The 20,780-nt window shown below is 48.3% G+C and overlaps 2 protein-coding genes across 2 annotated transcripts in view; one reads left to right on the top strand and one right to left on the bottom strand.

Annotated features, from left to right (window-relative positions):
- The first annotated feature begins 369 nt into the window (after positions 1–369).
- Positions 370–20,780, top strand: part of ACSF2 (acyl-CoA synthetase family member 2) — a 31,535-nt gene continuing 11,124 nt past the window's right edge. The window contains exons 1-10 of the mRNA XM_009492369.2: positions 370–419; positions 482–677; positions 2,068–2,196; positions 3,223–3,276; positions 6,383–6,501; positions 6,715–6,877; positions 7,319–7,414; positions 8,310–8,458; positions 9,037–9,128; positions 10,210–10,286. Coding sequence (XP_009490644.2) covers positions 370–419; positions 482–677; positions 2,068–2,196; positions 3,223–3,276; positions 6,383–6,501; positions 6,715–6,877; positions 7,319–7,414; positions 8,310–8,458; positions 9,037–9,128; positions 10,210–10,286 — 1,125 coding nt within the window. The remainder of the gene's footprint in view (positions 420–481; positions 678–2,067; positions 2,197–3,222; positions 3,277–6,382; positions 6,502–6,714; positions 6,878–7,318; positions 7,415–8,309; positions 8,459–9,036; positions 9,129–10,209; positions 10,287–20,780) is intronic.
- On the bottom strand, positions 14,661–19,668 carry CHAD (chondroadherin). Its single transcript, XM_009492367.2, has 3 exons — positions 18,821–19,668; positions 15,020–15,183; positions 14,661–14,802 (listed from the first exon to the last, which is right to left on the bottom strand). The coding sequence occupies exons 1-3, from the start codon at positions 19,598–19,600 to the stop codon at positions 14,661–14,663; spliced, it is 1,086 nt and encodes a 361-aa protein (XP_009490642.2). The 5' UTR covers positions 19,601–19,668.

Raw genomic sequence — 20,780 nt, forward strand, 5'->3', positions numbered from 1 at the left:
ATTCCACCACATCTCTGGGCAGCCTGTTCCAATGCTTGACCACTCTTTCAGTGAAGAAATTTTTCCTAATATCCAATCTAAACCTCCCTGAAATGTCCAGGTGAATGGCTGTAGGACCAGGCTGTGCCCGGTCTGCAGGGCTGGCACAGGCTCATTCCCCATCACTGAGCAGGGTCCTGGTTTCCAGTGGAGGGATGGAGGCTCTGCCTGCGCTGCCTGCTGGTGTGGGCAGGTCCCGGTGGGTGCGCTGGGGTTACCAAGGCCATTCTGCCTGCCCAGAGCTACTGCATGTGCTTTCCAAGTGCTTTCAGAGGTCTTCCTGATCTTAACCTGCTGAAGTGGCTGCCTGGGGTTTCCACCAGTGTGGGGATGTGCACTGAGTACTCTTGGTACTGTCAGCAGGTTGATAATCCTTCCAGGTGGGGATAATTGTGTTGATGGGTTGTGTTAAAAAATAGACTTTTCTCCTTTTCTTTCACAGTGCCCTGCACACAGAGGTGCCCTCTACCTCCCACAGGGTGACCAACAGCTATGTCCAGGGGACCTCAGACATTCCCCTTCTCACCAAAACCATGGGCCAATGCCTGGATGAGACCGTCGAGCGGTTTCCTGACCGTGAAGCCTTGGTCTTCTGCCGAGATGGGGTTCGGAAGACATTTGCTCAGCTCAAAGAGGAGGTGAGTGCCTGGTTCGCCCCTCGGAGAGCCCAGGCAGGTGGATAATGGCAGCAGCAGGCACGATGGAGAAATGGAAAAATGATTTCATTGCTCAACTCAGGAGTGAGGTTTGTTGTATGCAGATCTTCACCCTGGCCCTGAGCAGAGGGTGGTAGCACCTCCCCAGCACACACAGATGGGTGTGTGCTGCCTTTGTCCTCCTTAGAGTCTCGAGATCAAAGGGAGAAGGCAGCGTATGTAAAATGCTTGCTGAATATCCCAGAATGAACTTTCATACTTAAAAATTACCACTCCTATCTGATGGTGTTTTCTCAACTGGAATAGGCTTCAGCTCTCATATTAGTCACTCTGCTCCAACTGCCAGAGGTCAAGCATGTAGAGGTTTCTAGTCCAAGCGCAAAGGCAGCTGAGCAAAGTCAAGGACTTGGTCTCAATATTATATGCAAAAATGTGTGTGGGTGTATCTATGCATGTGTATGTATGTGTGCATATTGCATACAAATATATGTTTATATGTATTCTGAATGGAGGGGCAATATTTCAAGGCTAACTACCTGGAAAGTTTCTATTAAATGTATGATATGATCTTGGATAGGAAGAATTGTTTGGATTTTTTTTTTAGATTTACTAGTGTTTTGGTTATATCCATTCAGGTAAACAAGATTAGCTGTGTTCACCTTAATTTTAAAAAGTAGGCTACGATTCAACTAAATCAGAGAATAGCTATTCCTCAAATTCTTAATCTCCTACAAGGTAGATTTCATAAATTCATTTGAGAACATAACAAAGCTCTACAAAGTTTCCTGAATATCTCAGAATATTTATACATACATCTGCACACCTGAAACATGCTTACCATCTTGCAAAATAAAGTAGTCATGTTAATATAGTGGCTGAATGCAAGTTAATGAGGATGGGAACCCCAGACTGGTCAAAAATCACTTGATAACAGTTTTCCTCACTTGAGTCCTTTCAGAAGTAAGTGATATGCCGGAATGGAGGCAGATCCAACAGGCCCAGCATATGGGGAAGGCTTAATCCTAATTTGAGTTGACTAGGAGCTAGACACTAAATAGTCTTTGGGCAAGAATTAATGTGCAACTATTTGTACATAAGTGCCTATTTTGGGTTCCTTCCTGCTTTGTTGCATTGTTCCGTGCTTGTTATTTTTATGCTTTCGGTCAACCTGCTAAGCAGGGGCTGGTCTGTGCTCCGTGACTCAGAAGACACTGCTGCTGCAGCAGTAGGCTGACAGACTGCAGCAGAGGTACATTCTGTCTGATTTCAGTTGTGAAGACGATGCTTTTTGCCCAAAAAGCAGTGCCTGGAGACAGAGATCCCCCACGGCATCCTGTGTGTGATCCTTGGGCTCTTGTCTTGCATTTTACAGGTGGACCAGGCAGCAGCTGGGCTTCTGGCTCTTGGCCTGAAGAAGGGAGACCGGCTGGGAATGTGGGGCCCCAATAAATACGAGTGGGTTCTCATGCAGTTTGCAACTGCCCAGGCAGGAATCATCCTGGTAAGGAGTTTGCTGTGCCTGCGTTTTTAGCAGTCCCTTGGGAAAGGAAACGGAGACAAAGAAGCAGTAGGAGATACTGGAGAGTAAAGTTTGTTGTCTCTTTTTTCCATGCTCTTACCCAGCATGTTGGCTATAGCTGAGTCCAGTATTTAAACAAGATCTGTGCAACGCTCTGCATCTTTGTCCTCCCTTATGTAGGAAAGCAGACTGCAGAGGAAGGAGCAGCAAGAAATGGACTGCTGTGAACTAGCTTGCAGCAGCCGATGATAGATGGAAAGATGTTTTTGCCTATAGGACCATTTTTATGTAACGTGCTGCTGTCCTAAAGTAACCAGTTATTTAGATCCCTCCTAAATAGGACCTGTATTGCTTCATGGTGCAAATGCTCACTTAAAAATGTAGTCCAAGTTGCATATCCCTCAAAGCCAATTTTCATTTGAGAGTCTGACCTGGCACATTCACCAAAATGTGTCTTATTTAGACAGGGCACCGTAGTAAGGACTGCACTGTACCTTCTGGTCCGTTTTCTTCATCATGGTTCATCCCAGTGTCTGCTAAGACACAGTAACAAGGTGGATGAGCATGGCTCAGTATGAACCTGATGTGAACTCAACTCCAGTGGCCAACTGCTTCTGTGGAGAGTTGGACAGGAGAAAGCTGGTATTTTCATGGTTGTCTGTTAAGAAACCTGACTTGCTCTTGAGTTTTGAGTCTTCAGTGGATTGAATCTCTGCCTGAGAGTCAGGAGGTCTGGTTTTGGTTCCTGAAATTCTGTTGTGACGATCTGACTCCACATAAATCTCTTTTCTGATTGTTTTATTTGGTGTGAACACAGGATTCAGCTAATGTTTCTGGTGAATGTGAAATCCTGTAGTGGGGAGCTCTTAGTTCTGTGTGTTGGAGAGGAGGAGAAGCTTTGAGTGTGGCTTGTCCCTGAGAAAACTTTCCTGTTGGAATATGTGTTAGGGGAGAGGCTTTTCAAGGCAAGGGTAACTCTGATCAACCTTCTTGTTTCTCCCTCTTAAGGTATCTGTGAATCCAGCCTACCAGGCCCTTGAGCTGGAGTTTGTCATCAGGAAGGTTTGTATGGCACTTGCTGGTAATGCTAATTGATTCGTTAAGAGATCACATACAAGCAGCTGTCTGTTAAAGGGGATAGTGGGGACACAGTACAGATGAGCTTCTGGTTAAGCACTTGGGCATATCGGGTAGAGCTGGCCAGAGAGCAGGGCTGGTGGTGGCCGTGTAGAGGGAACACCACCACGCAGTGACCAAGGGGATGAAGCCGCAGTTAAGCGGTCACGTTTGTTGCTGTTCCCTTTGGCTGCCACCCTGTCCGTTTAATGGAGACTTCTGCATCCTTCTCATGCCTCTCTCTCTCTGCTAACAACCATGTACTGCCAATATTACACCGATAATAACCATACCAGCAGTCATTTACAAAGGAATGAGGAAAACAAGGCAAGACTAAATATCTGACTCGGGGACTGTTCTACCCAAGAAGCTGGCAGCCGGGACAGCAGAGACTATGTAGTAGCAGAGCGTGGCTGCAATCTCTAGAGGCAACATCTATCTTAAATCAGTTCTAACTTTCCCACACTCATGCTCCAGCCTGCCCAGGAGGGAGAGCATCATGCAGCTGTCCTGCCTGACTTGGTGCCATCCTGCCTGCCTACCACTTGGGGCAAAAATCACCATCTGGAATTTTAACCTTGAAAGTAGGAAGGCTCCGAAAGGACCAACCTACTTGGTAGCTTGTTTTTTTCCTTCCCAGATGTGTCCCAGGCCTTGCTGGCCTTGAGTTTAACCTGGTTTAAGTCCTAGGTATTGCCACTGCTCGACATCTTTCTGCTGTCTTATTGTGGCTGCCTCAGCTACCCTCGTGTACCTGCCTGGGTTTGAGTTTGTAATGTGCAGAGCACCAATCAGTTTAAACTGTTCTGGCCCTTTAGCTCCAGTAATGAGGAATCCAGGCTGCTAAACATTTGATGACTAGAAATTAATCCTAGGATTAAGAAGCTAACTTGTTCATCTGTGGTTTGTTCAGCTTTAAATCAAAGGCTGATATTAGAAGAGCTGGAACCACATCTCGGTGTTCCCAGCACCATCCAAGTTCTGGCTTTAACGAGAAAGAAGTGGGTAATTTCTAGCATCAAAGAGAGACTTTTCTCTTGCATCAGTAACTCTGTAATTCATTTGCTGGGCTTCAATTTGAGTTCCCATTTCATCCTTCGTTTAATCCTTTTACGGTAGTCTCACTGGTGTCACTCCTGTTTTCACGCATTTGGATTGAACACAGTGCTGCGGTGAAGCATGTCTCTTCCAGTGTGGATGTCCTCCTGCTTCTCTCACCGGGTCGAAACGTAAACGGCAGTACTTTCCTTTTTTCCCAGTGAGACCTGGCTTTTGTTTTCCTTTCCATCTCTGTGTGTCAGATTCTGCTCTGATTTTTCTCCTCCAGTGTAAATCTGGAGTGTTGATGTGGTAAGAGCAGAAATGTGCTTCAGCTCCATTGAGGATTACTGTTGTCTTACCCTCCCAGGTTTTCTAATGTTCACAGCTTTCCCATGTACCTTTGGCACTGGGATCTCTGGTGTCCCTCACCCCCCTAATTACTTGTTTGTTTATTTGCACAACAAAATCCCTGAAGACTTCAGGGCTTTGTCTGTTGGATCCTGTCAGCCTGTGCAGTCCCTTCCTTGCTCCATCAGGTTCCCTCCCTTTGGTATATACAGAAATATATGCTGAATAACCATTCTTCTGATTCCTGCTGTATTTCCAGGGCTTTGTAAAAGCAAACCGATGTCAGCGCTTATATGACAGGTCCTTTGAAGAAGGACCTGCTGCCATTCGGGTTGAGACCAAGTGGGAGATGCCCAACTAGAGACTCTTATCTCATATAGCATCTGCCCTGCAAGCTCCTCTCCTGTAGCATCTCTTTTGCAAAGCTAGTTCAACCAGAATACTAGTTTGAAGGAACTAATAGTAAAAAGTTACAAAGCCTCAAAACATCCCAGAACAGACTCGGTCCCCTGGGTTCTGGGCAGACTTCCAGAAAATAGAGCAAATGTTTGTCTTCCCTTCTGACAAACCCCAGAGGGTACTTACAGATCATTTATTGGCTTAGCCTCAGTCTCCTTATTTCATGGTCCTTGGGAAAATGATGAAAACAGCCAAGTAAATAACTTATGCAAATAGTTTATTTGACAAGAATGCGTTTTTTTGGAAGATGAAAGTCGTTTGCAAATCTGGGTCAAATTCAGCAAATCTCCTCTGCTGAAAAAGAAATAGAAATTCTTGGAGTAATTAAAGCTCTTTGTTTCAGGATTATGTAAATGTAAAGGTTGAATGAAAAATGTTTTAATTTTCAAAATAGCTTACGCTTTAAAAAGAGGTGGAAAAAAATCTTGGGAAACGGAACACCTTAAAAAAAAAAAAAAACCCAAGAAAACCTTGGCTTGACCTTTAGGTTTCCTTGTTTTTCCAAAGTCCCTCAAAAATCCTCATTTCAGATACACTCAATTGAATTTTTTTTTTTAATTATTATTTTGGGACTGGGGTTTTTGTTAGCATTGGGACTCCTAATCTGAAAAATCAGCTGTTTGCCTTGTGCTTGCAATGAGTGTTGATCCTGGGAGAAGAGGGAACCTCAGGCTGCAGCTCTGTTCTCTTGCCCAGCAAAAGCAACCAGCCCACCCTGAACCAAACACCGGGGAGGAGCAAAGCACCAGCTCCGTGCGTGGATCAGGGCTTGGGGTGCCAGGCATGCAGTAACAGCACCCTGCCTTCTGCTTTGCGGGGTTTTATGAGTGCACAGCTGCAAGGGCTTGGTTTGCATTTGCCCTCGGTGAATCTGCCTGCTGGAGGCATGTCCCCACCCCTGGGAGCGTGGCTGCTGCACCCTCACTATGCAAAGACCTATGTCACGGTCTTCAGTGAGTCTTTAAACTGCTGCGCACCATGGCTCTTACTAGGAAGGTGTTGAAAATCTCTGGGTTTAATTTGGAGAGAGCTCATTGTGTCGTGTGCTTACAGAAACAAGCCATGGAGAAGATCCCAGTGGCTAACGCTCGCTGTGTAGAGTCACAGGGCTGTGCTCGTTCCTGTGTCGGTGATGACTGCTCTTTATCATGTCCTGAACATCAACCTGACGTGACTGCTCATGAGTTTCTGTCTCCCTTCACAGGTTGGCTGTAAGGCACTGGTGTTTCCCACTCAATTTAAAACACAGAAATACTATGATATTCTAAAGCAGTCATGTCCTGAACTAGAAAAGTCCAGTCCAGGGGGAATAAAGAGCAAAAGGTGAGTTAGGAACTTTGCACTGACCTCACAGCTGTGTCCTGCCTTGTGTCCTCTCAGCTGCACAACACAGGCTCTAGCAGAAGGACCTGCACAGGGTCTCATCTGAAGAGAACGGGTTAGGCTGTCCTGGAGGTTTGCCCTGGCCAGTGTACGCCTATCCAGGCAGTTTTCTCCTTGCTCCGTTATTGCTGATGGTATTTTTCTTTCTGCCAGGCTACCTGACTTATCTGTTGTCATCACAGTGGACTCCAAGCTGCCTGGCACCTTCCGCATGGATGAAGTGATGCAGGCTGGGGACAGCAGCCATATGAAAGAGTTAAGAGCCGTGCAGCGGACCCTCTCCTGCAATGACCCCATCAACATCCAGTTCACTTCAGTAGGTGCTTCTGCCTGCTCCGTGCCTCTTGGTTGGGTTCCTTGCTGGGGACACAGGGAAAGATGTGTGCGATGCTGAGCATCCCGTTTTCTTTGCCTTCTGCCCTCTGAGACCAAGCCCTGGTTCCATCTTCTGCTGTAGGATGGAGGAAATGTTCTAGCGTTTCCCCTTGCTTCTTCCATTCTTGCTGCTCAGCCCTTTCTCAAGGGCCGATGGAGATGAGAGTGTGTCATGTGAATTCTGTCCAACTGAAGTTGGACCATTTTTTTGTTTGGTTTGGGATTAAGATGCTGTTAAAGAAGAAAATAAAGTCTCCCAGGTCTGAATAGAGAATGAAGTACAAGATCACCCCAGAATCTGCCTGGGAAATCGCCCCTGAGAGCACACGTAGCTCATCCTTGGAAAAGGTGGCATCGTTGCATAATGCCCTGTGTCTTTCAGGGGACAACGGGAAGCCCCAAAGGAGCCACCCTCTCTCACAGGAACATCGTGAATAATGCCAACCTGATCGGTCTGAGGCTGGGGATCACAGAGCAGGTGGGTCTCGGTGGGAACACAGTTTGGGGTGGTCTCACTGCCACAGAGGGACCGCATGTGTGGAGTGCATTGGTGCTTGCTCAGCAGAAGGGCAGGATGTTTTGCTGCAAATGATGCTGAGGGATACTCATGCGTAACATTTTTCATTTCAATAGAGTTTCATTGATGTTTCATTTTAGTTTCATGTGAAGGGTTTTTTTTGGAAAAAAAAGGACCTTTTTGTGGGGGAAAAATTCTGAAATTAATCACTTTTCATTTTGGTGAATACTCATTTCAAATAATTATGAGACTCTGCATGATAGCTTTGAATTCTGTTGAATGAGCGTTTAATTTTTTTTACATTACTTCATGTCATGTATGCAGTCTCGTAAGTCTTATCAGGATATGACCTTTCTATTTGTAGTTTTTTTAAAAATAGTTGAAGGCAAATATTTTCTTTTGAAGTTCTGAAGCAGTTATTTGTAACACAACAGCTTTGATCCAGAAAAAAGATGGGTTGTTTCAATCAGTCATAGCCTTTGGTGCTTTTAAAAACAAAATAAAATTAATAGCATGTGCCAAGTCCTGCATATTTCATGCCTGTCATAGCACCACCACTCTTCTCTTCTGGCACATCATAAAATAATGTGTAAGCAATACCAGACCAAAAAGACCAGCAAAGAAAAGGCATTGCAAAATTACAGAATGAAATTTTGACTTCCCAAACTGATTTTTATTAAAGGCAGAAAGCATCAGCATTGTGTTTGAGCCTAATGGGAATACAGATGAATGTCAGTTTTCCAGCAAGTTTTCAGTGAATCAGGGAAAACTCTGTTCAGATCTTTGCTCTTCAGCAGTGAGATGGGCTAGTCACCGACTGGACGATCTCTCACTGTTGTCTTTGGCTTCATCCCAGGACTATCGTGTTGGCCTCCCCACACCCCTCTATCATTGCCTGGCGTCGGTAGGAGGCTGCATGGTGATGGCTCTGCACGGGTCCTCCTGCATCTTCTCATCACCCAGTTTCGAGGGGAAGGCTGCTCTGGAGGCAGTGTCTCGAGAGAAGTGAGTGTTTGTGTCTTCCTACAGAGGAGTTCATTGTCTTGTGGTGACGCTTTCTTCCCTTGCCTCACCTGCCAGGCCATTGCTCGCTCTTCCTTCCCATGATGGCTGAGGCAGGTTTGCTGGTGCACGTACTTGCACAGGCACTAAATCCTGCCTTTTCAGCTGCGCTTGGGAGTTTGTCACATTTCTCTTTTCCCAAAAATAAGGGAACCTTCAGGTCACTGTAGGGCTTTGGCTGGAAAGGGTAGTGGTGTCTTAGTTTGCTATGGCTGGTGTGTTTCTACACCTAACCACCTGCCCTCTTTCTGCAAGTCCAGCTCTGCTGCTTGTAAAAAAAAAAAAGAGCTATCATTGTGTCTGCATAATACACACACATACATATATTTATATACATTTTTATACATATGTATGTGTGCGCACATGGATGAAGAGCACGTCTGCTGCGCCTGCCTCCATGCTGCTGCTCTGCGGCCCTGCACGCGATGGGGTGGGGTGGGGTGGGACAGGATGGGGTGCTGAGCTGGGGGTGCCCCTGGTTCCAGCTCTGCAGCTTTACCTTTTCTCTCCCCTCCCTGAAGATGCTCCTTTCTACAAGGCACACCAACCATGTTTATAGACATGCTCTCCCAGCCGGACTTTGACTCCTATGACCTGTCAACTCTCCGGGGAGGTAAGTCTGACAGCTCAAATGAAAAAGTCCTGAAAAACTGGATATTACTGGTTCCCTGCAGGGAGGTGTATTAAGCTTTGCGAGCAAATCACTCTTCCGGAGGGAAGAGTTTAGTTGCACGAGCCTTGTGTTTCACTGTTAATTTGATACTATGTTTCCTTTCCTTAGGGTTTCCTTCAAGAATTATGCATTTTTAAGATTTCTAAAGGAGATTGGGGAAGGACCTTTCTGTTTTATCTGCTGGATCAGGGAGCTGGGAAGCCTGGTTTTGCTCGACTCCCGTCTCACCAGCCACCACCATGTGGCAGCAGATGCTTTGTGTGCTTTAGGCTGGTGCAGTCCCTGTGCTTTCTCTGACCTAAAGTTTCCTGCCTGTTTTTGAAGTCATTCATCTAAGTACTGGAGGAGGGTGTGATCACGTGTGCTGGAGCTTTCTCTCTTGTCTCAGACAGCCTCGGAAATAGCGGGGAGACCACCAGCCCTTTTGGGGCAGTAATAGCATGGAGAGAAGATGGTGCTGGAGCAAAAAGAAACATTTAAGCAGATTACCTAATCATCTCTGCTATGTGAAAAATGATCCTGTCTCGTCTTGTTCCCCAGCAAAGCCTATATATTACCCTGCTCCTTTGCTCTGTCATGCTAGGACGGAACAGGTGAAAATGTGATCTGCCCTCTGCCAAAAGGGCTGCTCTGTGCAAGGCAGGAGGAAAGGGTTTGGTTTTATGGTGGTGATGATTGATGGGAGTGTTTGTCCTGCTAAAAATCTGTGCCTCTTTCTGCTCTGAATCTTTCCTTTTTGGGAACTGCAACTCGGACTAGGTTTGTGCTATAGAGTTTATTTTCCTAACAAGTGAATTCTGCCAACCCTTAATTCATTCAGGCAAACTGGCCTTGCTGCAGCCTTTGCTTCTAGAATAACTAGGACCTGTATCCATAAAAATAGAAAGTATTTTGACAGGAACCGGTGTATCCCAAAGGTCTTGCCAACATTTAAATCTGAGAGTGCACAACCTTCTGAGGGACCACTCCTGGGAATAAATAGATGGTTTCCAAGATGGTCATCTTTTCCTCTTTCTTCCAGGAATCATTGCAGGTTCTCCTGTTCCTCCTGAGATCATGAAGATGATTATCACCAAGATGCACATGCCAGAGATTGTGGTGAGTCATGGTTGCTGTGACTAGAGCTACAAGTGGTGTTCGTCGCGGTGAGACCCTGAGTTTGGGCATCTCTTGCACCACAGCGGTACCTGGCAGTGCTGGAGCTGGCTGGGATCAGGCGTGATTGGACTGCAGGCGCAAGGCCAGGCAGGGGATTGAAGGTGTAGAGGGGCTGGGAGGACGAAAGGGGATTCTGCCTGGTTGTTGGTGGGGTGTGTGTGGAGGAAGCTTTGTAAGAAGAGAAGACATTGCATTCAGTGTCGTAAACTGAGTTGCCGGTGTGTTTCAAAACTTTTATAAACCCTTCTGTTGTACATGCTGCAAGGATGAATGATTATGGAAGAAGCGTTGCTGGTTTGTATCGGTGTGGATGGGTGCACGTGTTCATCTTGCTGTGGAGCTGTCAGGTTTCTTTCACCATCCTGGACTGCATGCAGATATAAAACCTTGTTGCACGCTATGCGTTTGAACGTGGGAACAGCGCCATCCGCACATGCAGCACCAGGCATTGTGTTGCCAGAAGGGCAGCACGAGTCAGACCACGCGTGCTGCTCCTCCATTGCATGTCCCTGCACCCTTGGCCTGTGCAAGAGCATCAGCATGTCCTGCATGTGGAGGGGGACAGGCCACCAGCGAGTGGGCCAGTGACATTCCAGGTGACATGTTTCTTAGGCAGGTCCTGCCATCTGCACGTGTGTGCCTGTGAGTGAATGGCTGAGCCAAAAAAGGACTTTTTTGTTTTACCTTAAAGGAAATAACTTCAGTGCCACACTGCTTGCAAATGCTGAGGAAGTGGCCTGTTGTGATGGGTAAACACACAGGGCTGGGAGTCAGATTAGGCATGTTATTGTTGGCAGACCCGGACCGCACCAGCACCAGGGTTTTACAGGGACGACTGTGTGCTCTGCCGTGGATCAGGGGAGTCCAGGGCAGCTGTCCTGGAGCCATCTCAGAGGTGGCTAGGGCTTTTTCCTGGATGTGATGCTCCTAACGCCGAGCTGAAAACATCAGGGACAGCCCTGGTGCTGTTGCCCAGACTGTGTCAGGTGACAGCTACCTATTTTTACAGTAGGCTTGAGTTTGGCCTCACAAAATATTTTCAGACGTTACTGCAAGTGCCCAGGATTCATTAGGTGTCACATGTTCCTGCTTTGTAGAAAGAGAAATAATAAAACCCTCCCAAACAGTTGCTCTGCCCATAGGATAAAGAGGATTAGGTCTATATTTGTACCACCGGTCTCTTTTTACTTCTGATCCCCCAGCCCTCAGACAGACACAGGGAGACTTGTTGAATTCATCTTTGCAGCAAGAGCTTTATACAGAAGATGTACATAAGAAAATATACAATTTGATTTCTATATAGGAGACAGAGGAGTTTTCATCCTCTTAAAGGTCATTTACACTCAGTAACAGAGGAATAAATATACATATATTTATATAACTCTTTAGGATTAAAAAACACAGTTAAATTGCAACTGTGGTATTGTAATAGCCGTGACAATAAACCACAGTCATCCTGGTGTCCTGCTGGGTCCTCTGGAGTATGGGCAGAGGGGAGAGGAGGGGTGTCCAAGCCAGGCTGCACGGTGCACACCTTCTCCTCTCGGACATACATGCATCTTGGTAGACGCCACAGAGTGGGAGGGAATCCAGTCTTCAGATGGCTCCAGTTTCGGGGTTTCCCAGTACTGCTTCACTTAAAGGATTTCTGGCTGACCTAGACAGATTGCTGCCTTTTGGCACGGAAGGGCAGCTCAGTCTCAGGGCCACCGGTTCTCGGACATTGCTTCACCTATCCCCCTCAGCCCTGGCCTGCAGGGATCCCCTCCGTGGGAAGGCAGAGGAGTCTCTTTGCATGGGTTGAGACCAATTTTCCTGATCAAGCAGCTGGGGGAGGGACACTCCTAACTTCCCACTTGCTTCCACCCCACTGGAAGGGGAGAGACAGGGACCAACTGGTTGATCGGGGACGTGGGTTATGTTGCCTCTGGGAAAGATGACTGTGTTTTACCGGCAGGATCTAGGTTAGCTTGTCTTAGTATGGTCATGCATAGTTTAGTTTTTAAAAATGCCTCTTTTAAAATACATAGATGTCGGAAAAGATTGGAAAGGTGGATTCCATCCTGCGATCAGCAGAGAAGCGGGGATTCGGAGGAGGCTGGAGGTGTTTGGATATATCAGAAATGTTTCCTGACAGGTAGGAGAAGCTTAAGGAAGGACTCAGAAGTCAGTAGTTTTCTGATGGTTGAAGTGACCGGTCACCAGGACAGGCCATGCCAGGGCCTGCTAGGGGGAAAAAAGAGAGAAGGCCACATGTTTAAGGGGATTTTTCAAGCAGATCAGTAAACTTCTAGCTTTTGTCTGTTTATTTTTACAGTGAGTGAATGAAGTCCACACTTGAAAGCGAAGAGTTAGGAGTCAAGAAGCCATTATGAGTTCCCACAGTAGAGGAGATGGGTTAGCCCTGTCTCTGACCTCTTCTGCCAACTCTCTGTGACTCTTGAGTGTCTTACCCAAAGCATTGATGGTCAGTGAGCACTTCCTTTGTAAAGGAAGAAACTCAAGAGCAAAATTTTCAAGAGTAGTGAATTATTTTGGTGCCCCAGTTCTGAAAATCCAGGGCAGGTAGATTTTTAGAAACTGACAAGCAGCTTTTCATCTGAAGTGTGGTCAGTGAGCCAAGTCACTGGTCATCCCTGAAATACAGACCCCATAGCTGACATCTAAGAAAGCTGCTCAGAGGTGCATGATGAAGTCAGAGGTGCTTCATATTCCTTAAAATCATGCTCATCACACTGGAGTGGGTTTGTGTGCCTGCATTTTGGCACTGACACCTGAAGGTAGTGAGCTTTGTCTTCTGCAAGACTGGAATAAATAGTTTTCTATTTCATTAACGTTTGTAAACCTGTTTGACAGAGCTGGGTGGAAGGTGCTATAGAAAAACAAGGTATTATTGTCATGGTTTTCTTAGTCTCATCATGGAGGAGTGAACTGGAATTGAGTTCAGGCAGGGAGAGAAGAAGGTTAAGAAGGGCCAGACCTGTAAATAAAATACATTTAAGTATTGTGGTTTAGAAAACTGAAGTTTTTCCATCCTTAGAGCGGAACTTTACCCGCCCTATATGGAACGACTGGTATTTCCATCTCTAATCCATAAAACCTCTGGCACTGCAAAAGAACCAACCACTTTAGGAAGGCGCAGAGCAGCTGGCATCATCCCTGACATTTTGGTCGTAAATTTACTTTCTCCATCCTGTTATGCATACCCTTAGTGAACTGGGAACCTGGGGACCAAATGGCCATAGCTGGGCTTCAGGCTTCTGCCTCGTTCTTTCTGTTATGAAAGGGCACAGTGACAACCCTTGTTCATACAGTGCAGTGCAGGGTCACTGCACTTTACTTAACAAATGAGCAAAGGTCCCTTTCCCAAGAGCTTACAAACTTGCAGGCTCATCCAAAGTCCTTTGGAATCCATACAAGCTCCAGGCCTATTCCTGGGATGGAGAAAAGTAAAATGCTTGGGACGGAGTGACGACAGCTGTGGCTTTTTTGATGCTCTGTGCGCTGAATTTAATACTCTTGGTAGTTTCCAGTTGTGGAAGGTGTTTGTGTGACAGGTTTTCACAGTTGGTGTTTGGATTGGTAGATGTCAGCAAGCTCATTGCTCAAGGGAAAGTCAGCCCTGTCTCTGAATCACCTTCTGGCCCAGAACCCTTTATTCAAAGAGTATTTGCTCTCTCGACCCTTCCTCTTCTGGGACACTCATTTGAAGGCATCAGCCCTTGTTTTTAAATACCTGAGTGTCTTGGATGGGAATTGTAGTTGCTGAAACGCAGGTGCTGGACTGAGAACTGCTCCTTATGGAAGACATCTATTTTCATATGGGCCAGGCAGCCTGGGGCCAGATTTCCCAGCAATGTCCTGCTCTGGATTTCAAACCAGACTCAGAAGACCTTTACTAGGGCAAAAGGCTGAGCATCTCCAATCAGTTAGAAAAGTAAAGTGTGTGTGATCCCAGCTCAGGGTAAAAGTGGGCTAAATCCACCCTTGTTATGACACTTAATTACACGTTTCACCCTTACTTGCTGCCCCAGGCCTGTCTTTAGCCCCGTGTTTGTTTTACAGGGCTGACTCCATCCCCGATGCCTCAGGCAGATTCTCTGCTCTGGGAGCCCCTGGAGCCCAATATTGCCAGGAGATGGAGCAGCTCTGAGTGGAGGCTTGGGCGGGTGAATGGATGAGCTGGTTTGAGCCAAACCCTAGTGCCACTGAAGTCGGAGACAAAAGTCCCCGTACCTTGGTGGCATCGGGGTTTGCTGTAGGTCAGACTAAAAGCTACTGATAGGAAGTGACTCTGTGAACCGTCTTACGCGTTTAATGGCGGCTTCCCTTCTTGGACCTTTTGGTGGGGAGCTTGCAGGTGCGGAGGGCTGGGGTGTCTCTGATGGACTGCCCCCGGTACTGCGCGGGTGTAGAGCAGGTCTCCTCGGTGCGGGTGCGATTGCCCTTCAGCCACCTGGGACACGGGGAGAAAGAAGAGCAGGAGTTTACAAGAGGTACGAGCCATCACGGAGAGCACTCATACCATGAACAGAGAGGGCAGGCTGGAGAGAGAGCTGCTGAGTACGCGTGCAGCCTTCAGCAGCCTCCTCTTGCCTGGCACAGCTCGCGGGGGAGCTCACTCAGGGGACCCCCAGGGAACACGGGGAGGGAAGGGGCACATGGTGCCGTACTTGCGCAGATGTGCTAGCTGGCAGTTGCAGTGCCAGGCATTTCGGGAGAGCGTCAGTGTCTCCATTTTGTCGAAGGGGAAGTTGCGGGGCAGCTGAGTGAGCCGGTTGTTCTCCAGGTCAGCGGTCTTCAGCACGGTCACACCAGTGAACGCGTTGTCTGCAAACTAAAGCACAAAGGTTTCTGATGAGGAACACTGAGTTAGGGAAGGGGACTTCAAACCTGAGTGCCTCTGTTCAAGACTTCTAGTGGCATAAGCAAGGAAAGAGCAAGAGAAGGAGCGGTGGAGGGAGGTCCTGGCTTGCTGGAAGCTCTGGATGCCTAAGAGAGCCATCAGGCTGGTGGGCTCATGGGTGGTGGAGTCTCCTGCCTGAAGAGAGCTACGTCCCAAATCTGTGCGGGGTTGTCTTTGCAGCCACATCCCTAAATAAAGTGAAGTCTGGCAGCCCTCTTTATTTTTGATCCATACTTCTCCATTCTAAATGAAGATATTTTCTGGGTGTATTCCTTTCCAAGGCTGGAAATCCTCCCAGCGCCTGTTGCTTTGCCTGTCCTGGAACGGCTGAAGGAGTGTTTGTGGCGTCTGAAGGGGCTGTAGACTTTGGCAGTGCCCGGGGGCTCCAAGTGGAAAGTTACACTTGGCATCTGAGCAGTGTAGAAATAGAGGCAGGTTTCCAGCACCTCAACCTCCTCCGTTTTTTCTCATTTCCAGTGGGTTGTTTGCAAGGGATGCTGCAAGATTTGTCTTTTCTCAATTAACGGGCAGGCTTTAAGGGAGAGCCTCCCTTAAAAAAGCTGCCAAAGAGAGGAGGGAGGCTGTCAACCCAGCTCTGCAGCCCTCTTCTCTCTTCCCTGAGGCCTCATCCCTGGCTTCTCTCTGCCCATGGTTACTCACGTTGGAAAGTTCTTGAAAGCAAACCCCCTCAAGACAAACTTCCTTGGCGGTGATGAATTGGAGAGGGGGTCACTGACAAAGCACAAAGCTCCTCTTGGCTATGACAAACCATTTCTCCCCCTTCTCAAAGCAGGGGAAAGGCTTCTGAAAAGGGTGGAAAGGAGGTCTAGGTCTAGCTAGGTCTACCAGACCACCCACCTAGTCTAGGACCTATGCTCCCATTTCTGGCCGGAAGCTCGCATTCAGACAGGACCATCAAGGGTGTGTGTTCAAGCTCTCTAAGCTGAAAAGCTTGACAGAGGAAATGCACTATTTTAAGCTGTGAACTTTTGTCATCTTCCAAATTAAGCAATGTTGGATAGGATTAGAGCTTAGCTAAGAGACTCCCAGAGTACTGTAGCTGTTGGACAGTCAGCAGTGCTGGCCTCTGCGGTCCAAAACCGAGTGGACCTTGGTAGGTTTTACTGTGCTGATAGTGGAGCTGCTCAGAGAGATTCTGGCACGCCGTCCAGTGGGATGGTAGCCTGGCCACGTTCTGGTCTGGACAGTGGTGTACTGTCTCAGCTGCTCATTCCTCTCCCAGCCCCATGAGAAGAGTTCACATCTGCTGGTAACAGCTGCTGCGCTGCCTGCCAGAGCATGCATTTGTAAAGAAATCAGTGATTTTCCTCTTATTTAGATGGAGGATTGCTGCTGTAATATATTTTGCAATAAATACGTAGAGAGGGGTGTATGTAAAGCTTCCAGGATCTTCATTGCCTGGTTTCTTGTTGATGTACGTGGTGGGTCCTGGCCCGTGTGACGCAGCCCTGCAGGTGACTGGTGCAGGTCCGTGATGCCGGTGGGGAAGGGGAGCTCTGTGCTGGAGCTGCAGAGCAGCCTGAGGGCTCTCCTCGTTCTGCTCAAGTGCAACATAAGCTGGGATAGCTTCGTGTGGAAGGGTTTTGCACTTGATCAGCTCGAAAAATCTTGCAGCCATACAGGGAGCAGCTAAGGACAGTATTATTGTGAAACAGAAAGAGCTGCAGTCAAGGTGACAGCAGCATTAATATTTGGTGGTGATTTCCTAGGTCATGAGGCCTCTGTGATTAGATGTCTCCTAGCAGTGCAAAGTTCATGCGTGGGCCGTTTGGATACAAGGCCTTTGAGGATTTGAAGAGAAAACCCTGAGCTGGAATGGGAGCTTTGTTTTCCTGAAAAAGAATGCAAGCCCTAAAGCTGCAGAAGCCACCCCTGTTAGTGCTGATCCTGTAAACTGGTGTCTTACTGGGCCGTTGGGGAGGAAAGGAGGCATCTGGCTGCAGAAGAGCCTTTAAAGGTCCTGTCCACAGGTGGTCACTGAGAAGAAGAAAGTCTTTTTTCTGGATAGAATTGTTAACCCTTGCTTTTTGGCCAATCCAAGGACACTGAATTCCCTGGAGCACCCTAGCTTCATGGGTTAGTCTAATTTCTTCAGCGTATAACTTGGGACTCTGATGTCTCTATAGCTGGTACAACATTTAAGCTGTAATTTTTGACTTGCATGTGATGAAAGTGCCTTAAAACTGAGTCTACAAAAGTGCTGTGACAGCATGTCTAAGGTCTTGCCTAGAGAAGTCAGCAGATTGTTTTCAAGTGTTAGGTTTGCTTACTCCCATTCTGGAGAGGTTAGTGCTAAAAGTGGACAAGGGCTTAAATACTGACTGAGTGGTACCAAGCTGTTTTAGGTAGTTCTCCACCTGGGCAAGCTGTAATTCCAGGTTTTGAGCAATTTGGGATGCTATATCCCCTTGAAAACTCTGGCGTGCTCTATTCCTGGTAGCTTTCAGGTGATCTGCTCATCCCTGTGAGGCCCTCTGAGTTGCTTTTTGTTGCTAAGAAATTCTCGTTTTCATCACATCTTCCTGCACATGGTGGGTGTTGCTTTGCTGTGAAGTCCTAGCCTGCCTTACCTGGATGCCCTTTGACTTTGGGCTTCCTGGCAAAGCATCATCCCAGGGAGAACTGTTCTGCTCTACCTGCAGCAGCCACGTGGGGTGCACCGTGGGCATCAGGCTCCCTTTCCAGCCAGGTGGGGTGCACCGAGGGCATCAGGCTGCAACAGGGTGCTGCTCTTCTTGCACTCTGCTTGTTTCTGTTCTCACGCTGCCAGACATTGCAGAAGTCCCAATGCAAGTGATTCCCTCAGTGTGATGCTCCTGCCTATGGACCATGCTTTCTCACAGAAGAAGGGGGTTGTTTTGGCATTTGGGATACCTGAATGTCCCTCCTCCTCTCCAGTGGGAACAGGGCCCCTTTGTAAGATGCTGCGAGAGTTCCTTTTGAGAGAGCATCAATAAACAAACCTTTCCTTATAACGTGTAAAGCTGGGAGGCATGGGGGGAGGTGAAGGTCCGTATGCCTACCTGTCTGCAAGGCGTGGGTAAGAAACCGCTGCTATTCATAGCCCCTCCTGAGGAGTCTCCCCCTCCTAGCCTACAACAGGAACCCAGGCTGAACGAAAGAGGCAGAGCAGTTCAGCTCTGCAAGGTGGCAGTGCCCTTCAGTCCCTTGAGTACGAGGCAGATGCTCACCTCTCATCCCACGCCTTGTGTCTGGGATGATGGAAGGTTGCTAATTGTCCTGGAGCAACCCAAATACCTTTCTCAGTGACTGGTGTCACCTCCAGCTTGGGAGGGAATGTGCTGCCTTTCCAAGGAGTTTGATCAGCTCCAGATAATTTGGTTTTGCATAAAATAACAGAAGGGTGGAGTACTCTCTCTCATCCCTTGTTTGGGCCATGTCAGGGGTGTTATCAGCTGGCCAGTGCCTCGCTGTCTGCTGAGCCTGCAGAACTGCATCTCCCCTCTCCTCTGCAAGGGAGGGACAGCAAACCAAGGGCTTTGTAAGCCCTGTGTATCTTATCTGGAACAAATGGAAAGAGACTCACCTTCTTCAGTTTCATGTTGTCCAGGTTGAGTGTCTGCAGGTAACGTCCGAAGGACTGGAAGGCATTGTCAGGGATGACCTCAATTGGGTTATGAGAAAGCTTCAGTTCCTCCAGCACTCTCAGCTTACTCATTGCATTCACAGGATAGCTGCTCAGCTGGTTCTTGTCCAGGTGGAGGACAGCGAGGTTTTCTACATCCTCCAGAGCCCCAGGCAGCAGGTTGGTGAGGGAGTTGTCAGAGAGGAAGAGCCAGCGCAGGTCTTTAGCCCCATTGAATACCCCTGGTTTCAGCTCCTGGATTTTATTGCTGCCTAAGTGCAGGATGAAGAGGTTGACAAGAGGGGAGAGGAGCCCTTTGGGTAGGTCTGGGATCTTGTTCTGGTCCAGGTACAGGTAGGTGAGCTCAGACAGGTCATCGAAGGCTCCTGGCTTTATGACACTGATCTGGTTATCAGTGAGATAGAGGTAGACCAGGCTCTTGAGCCCCCGGAAGGCGCCGGTCGAGATCTCCTTGATCCGTGAGCCCTGGAGGTGCAGGGACACCAGCTTTTTCATGTCGCGGAAGCCATTGGTTGGCAGGACGGGGAAGTTGTTCTTCTGCAGGTTTAGAAGCCGCGTTTGCTCAGGCACCTTGGGGATCTTCTTCAACCCCGCGTTGTCGCAGATGACGTGCTGCAGGTCTCCGCCGTGGCAGTGGCAGCTCGGAGGACATGCCTGCACGATGGTGGCAAGACATGCCAGTAGGCTGAGGACACTGAGGAAGAAGCCTGACCGATTCATGGTCAGATCTGGAATTAGTGTGGTGGGAAGAGAAGCAGTAGGAGGAGGAGGGAGATGGGTGGGAGAGAGAGAGTAACTGGGTTTGCAGCATGCTGAACACAGCCCTATTTATAATGTTATTAAAAAGCAAAATCCCTTCCCACAAACCGCAGGCAGCAGCCAGTTGGAAGCAACTGGCTTTGGGAACTTACTGTGAGCTTAACCCCTTGGCACCAGGCAGAGGAGTGTCCGCGGTCCTGCCTGGCCCCGCTGCTGAAGCAACGGTGCAGAGGTAGTTTTCCTCTCTGCAACAGGGAGGCAAATGGTCAGGAGGAACAAATGCAGACCTGCTCTGTGGGGAACCTCGCTGGTCCGGGCTGAGCCGAGCGGGGCCCAGATTCATCACTGGGGGGAAAAACAACCTGTTTCTGTTGAACGGCATAGCAGGGAGCACTGCTGTGCTTCGCAGCCACCTTGTGCTGAAGCTTTCAGCAGGCTCCTGGGCTGTATTTAGCCTCAGCTGGTTTGGGGAGAAGCACCTTGTCCTGTTACCGCAGAGGAAGGGTTCTGGGGGGGCCTTGTCATGCTGATTTCAAAGATGTTTGCCTGAGCGGGGATGGGAGGAGATGGGAGCAAGACGGGGTCATGCTGAGGGCCAACAGCACTGTAGTTGCTCTTGCAATGAGTGCAAAATTTTCGTTGAAGACTTCCAGATCTAGACCTCGCCTAGGACTTGTCCAAGAAAAGGAGAGCAAAGACAGTCTTAATTTCTGCTGTGTCTTTTCCTACGAGCAGTTGAGTGCGACGCATCCATGGTCATGGTCAGGAGACCTGTGTGAGGGGTTTTTTTCTCAGCACGTGGCACTGTGGAGCAGTGGCTGTTGCCTTCCAGCAAGGGACGGGGCAGTGGCAGAGCCTGCGGGGAAGCAGTGGGGCATGGGCTGGTGGATATGAAATGCCGGGCAGTGGTGCCCTGCTGCATGCCCGACTCAAGACGAGGTAGATGGCAATGCCTGCAGCTCTTGAGATGAAGCTGTGGACAGGGAAAGGCGTGGGCGTTGGTAGAGGGATGGTGAGGTAGCAGAGCAAGGAAATCCCTGCTGGAGCTGGGATTAGGGTCTGCCTTGGCTCCTGTCTTGGGGTAGCAGTGGCAGAGGTGAGTTAACAGAGCAGGGGATGTCCCTTGCTCTCCCAACAGAGA

Source organism: Pelecanus crispus, chromosome 12, assembly GCF_030463565.1.
Source record: "Pelecanus crispus isolate bPelCri1 chromosome 12, bPelCri1.pri, whole genome shotgun sequence".
Taxonomy (NCBI): Eukaryota; Metazoa; Chordata; class Aves; order Pelecaniformes; family Pelecanidae; genus Pelecanus; species Pelecanus crispus.

Excerpts from the sequence above, each read along its gene's own strand:
- CHAD (XM_009492367.2), bottom strand. The coding sequence starts at position 19,600 with ATGAATCGGTCAGGCTTCTTCCTCAGTGTCCTCAGCCTACTGGCATGT. Across the intron at positions 15,184-18,820 it reads ACAACATGAAACTGAAGAAG|TTTGCAGACAACGCGTTCAC; the intron begins GTGAGTCTCTTT and ends TTTGTGCTTTAG. Across the intron at positions 14,803-15,019 it reads CAGCTAGCACATCTGCGCAA|GTGGCTGAAGGGCAATCGCA; the intron begins GTACGGCACCAT and ends CCCGTGTCCCAG.